This window comes from Beta vulgaris, chromosome 6 (genome assembly GCF_026745355.1).
Source record: "Beta vulgaris subsp. vulgaris cultivar EL10 chromosome 6, EL10.2, whole genome shotgun sequence".
Lineage (NCBI taxonomy): Eukaryota > Viridiplantae > Streptophyta > Magnoliopsida > Caryophyllales > Amaranthaceae > Beta > Beta vulgaris.
Genome location: NC_079207.1, coordinates 56352259 through 56355808, shown reverse-complemented (window position 1 = coordinate 56355808; position 3550 = coordinate 56352259). Strand labels below are relative to the sequence as shown.

The window sequence follows — 3550 nt, the reverse complement described above, 5'->3', positions numbered from 1 at the left end:
CTGCAACCAGGAATCAGATCAATGTGGTGTTGTATGTCACGCATGGGGGGTAGCTCTTTCGGTAACTCATCTGTAATATCTTCGAAACTTCAGCAGGAATAGGGTTCTCTTCTTTTACAGCCCCTAACAACCCTTTAAGTACTATTGGACAGAAAAATTCAGTTTCTTTCACAACATCATCAAGTTCTGTATCATTATAGGTCATTACTAAGAAACTGGTTTTCTTTCCCACAGCCTTATCATCAAAATTCAAAACAAGAGCCATTGCAATTTTATGGGATCCCCAAGTAAACATCATCACATTATCCTTTCCCCGATAAGTAATATCATTATCAAACTGTCAAGGCCTACCAAGTAAAATATGACACACATCCATATCAAGAACAGCACACATTACCTCGTCTTTGTAGTGTTTCCCTATGGAGATGGGAACTCTGCAAGTCATTGTCACTCGAACTTGAGACCCCTTGCTGATCCAACCCAAGGCGTAGGGTTTCTCGTGTGGTGTGGTGGACAGCGTCAAATACTCCACTAGCTTCTGGGACACCAGATTCTCCGTACTACCATTATTCACAATCAGGTTACAGACTTTGTTCTGAATAGAACAATGAGTTTTAAAGAGGTTCTTACACTGGCTCTCCTCTTTAGAAGCTAACAGGACCCTTTGCAACACTAAGTTAACTCGATCCTCAGACTCTTCCTCAGCAAACTCCGCATCTGCATACTCATCATTTTCTCCTTCCAACTCCCCTCCATCTTCTCCTCCTTCTAAAATAGCAGTTACTCTCCGACTTGGGCATACATTGGATCTATGACCCTTGCCGTTACAACGATAGCAGGTGTCCCCACTAGGCCTAGCATACGGATTATTTGACTTTTGGGCACGGGCCTTTCCTTGTGATACACTACTAGAGCCGACTTTTGGTGCAGACCCAGACTCCTTGTTTACTACACTCTTCTTCTTCTCACTATTAAATTCAAAGGTACTCTGGGGTGAGTACCTTTTGAATGACGAGAAAATTCTAGGGGATTTCTCTATTTGCTCCGCCTTTAACGCCAGATTGGATGCCTCAGCCACAGTCCACACAGTTTGCAAACCCATCTTCTCTTGTAGAGAATTCATCAATCCACTAATATACCGAGCCACCTTTTGATTTTCCGATTCCCCTAAGTCATTGCGCTCAGAAAATCGCAGGAACTCCGCTGTATACTCCGTCACACTCCTCTTCCCCTGAACGCATTCAATATACATCTTATACAGAATCTGCTCATAATCCTCCGATAATAACGGCTCCAACATCAATTGTTTCATGCGTCGCCACGTCTTAACTGGCCCCTTCCTTTGCCTCTGCCTCTGCATAACCAACTTATCCCACCAACCAGCAGCAGTACTCTTCAATCTAACCGCCACCATCTTAACATGTTTATTTTCAGGAACCTCCATAACTTCGAAAAATCTATCCACATCAATGTGCCAATCCAGAAACTCTTCTACTCCCATATTCCCAAAAAACAATGTAATATCTACTTTTACTCGGTAATCATGTTTAAAAGAATTATTACCTTCCTCACTTTGTTCTTCTTCAAAAACTTCTTCTTTCTCAGAACTCGAACTATCTGCCACGACAGTTCGTTTGCCTCTCTCCCGTGGAGTTCGATTTTGTTCTCCCCTCCTGTCTCCTCCTCGATTGGTATTATTCTGCATGTTATTCACCTGCGCATTCAACGCAGTCATCTGCTCGGTCAGTGCAGTAAGGGCTGTGGTAAAAGCCGCGGTAACCCCTTCAAGATCTGCCCTAGTCACTGGTTCTCCCATGGTCTTCAAGCTACGAAAAGAGACAGGAGAAGGCCTGCTCTGATACCACTTGACGCAGTCGGAATCAATGGAGAAAAGTAAGCGCAATTCTCGAATCAAGAACACACAGATTTACAAGCGATAAATCTGTAAAACTCCGGAATATACCAGAAAAGAGTATAAACTCTGTGATATTATTAAAAGTCAAAAACTGCCTCCAAACATTGACCTAATAATGTTAAATACGTTAAACAAAACCCCAATACGAAATTAAGGAAATAATTAAATTCGGAAATAATTAAAAAGCTGATTTTGGGCCTTAAACGGACCCGGATGGCCTAAAAAGCCTATATATCACAGCATAGCAGTGTGTTTGACTCGTTGGGTCGTTCTGCTTCCGAAAAGGTATCACAATAGTCAATCGGACTCCGTCGGCCCATTTTCTGCAAAACAGTTCAGGCTTTTTGTCGCAAATCCTTTTCGAACTTTTTCGCCAATCTGCCTACGTCAAATTTCTTCCTACTCTTATTTGCAATTTTGAGAGCTAATTAGCTCAATTTTGTATGCACTAGAGATTGCTCTAAAAATTATAAAATTGGTGATGTTAGAAGGCATTGGAAAAATTTGTGTGTGATGGTGAGTGCATCGACCAAAATTGTTGGAAAATTATTGTGTGATGGTGAGTTAATTGATCGAAGCACAAGTTTGTTTATGGTGTATGTGCATCAACTGAATTGTAAGGTCTGATCTACCTTTTTTGACTATAAGTTGTGATCGACCATGGTAGTATGAATTCGTGTGGTTCAGTCCCTGTTCCTTAGATGCCCAGACTGCAAGAAGATGTTCTTTTTTCCAATCGTTGTGTTATTGTGTAAATACTTAGGACCACATGGGAAGTGATGCGCTTGATTAGTAATGGTAGCTGGTTTTTAGCTTTCGCACTGTATATATGTGTTGTTGGGGTATTTTAAGATAGCTTTAGTTCTCATTTTGTTGAGATCATAATTCTCATTGCTTTTTGACATCTCTAGTTTAGAACATCTTTTAGTGAACTTTATATTGGACTAGTGAACTAGATATAGTGATTGAAGCATCATAAACCAAATTTTTGGTATCAGCTGTGTGCTTTGATGTACTAATAGCTGGTCTGTAATTCTTTTTGAAAATGGCAAGTAAATGAAGAGACCATAATTTGTTTATATATTATATATTAAACATGTTCTATCATTATTTTTTTGCCACAGCGTAAGGTACAACTAGCAAACAAACTGTCCAATTTGTTTGTGATCGTAGCAGGAATTCTAAAGATGGACAGAAATGGATTAATTGACCAACCAGAATGGCATTGATAATGATGATCTTGGTCGATTGAGAGAGGTTAATGTGATTCCACTTGCTAATTGTCGTTGATATTTTTTCTAACAGTGGTGTAAAGTTTTGCACTTTATAACCTTGAATATCGATTGGAATGCCAAGATATGTACCCATCGAGGAGGTACGTAGCTTCCATTCTTAGAAGTTGCTTGTATACCTCCTGATTGTCCTCTGAAGTATTAGGACTAAATTTCACAAATGACTTTTGCAGATTTATTGCTTGACCGAAAATGTCACAATAAAACCTGTTAATGAGTGTAGAAACAGCCCTACAAGAGGTAGAAGTAGCTTTAAAAAAGAACATAGCATCTTTCGCAAAGAAGAGATGCGAAATATACAGAGCTCTCCTGTGCAGACGGATACCTTGGAATAATCTAATAT

General features: G+C 39.9%; 1 protein-coding gene across 1 annotated transcript; it reads right to left on the bottom strand.

Moving 5' to 3' along the window:
* Positions 1–340: 340 nt before the first annotated feature.
* On the bottom strand, positions 341–1816 carry LOC125494006 (uncharacterized). Its single transcript, XM_048637501.1, has one exon. It carries the CDS (start codon positions 1814–1816, stop codon positions 341–343), a length of 1476 nt encoding a protein of 491 aa, XP_048493458.1.
* Between the last annotated feature and the right edge of the window lie 1734 nt (positions 1817–3550).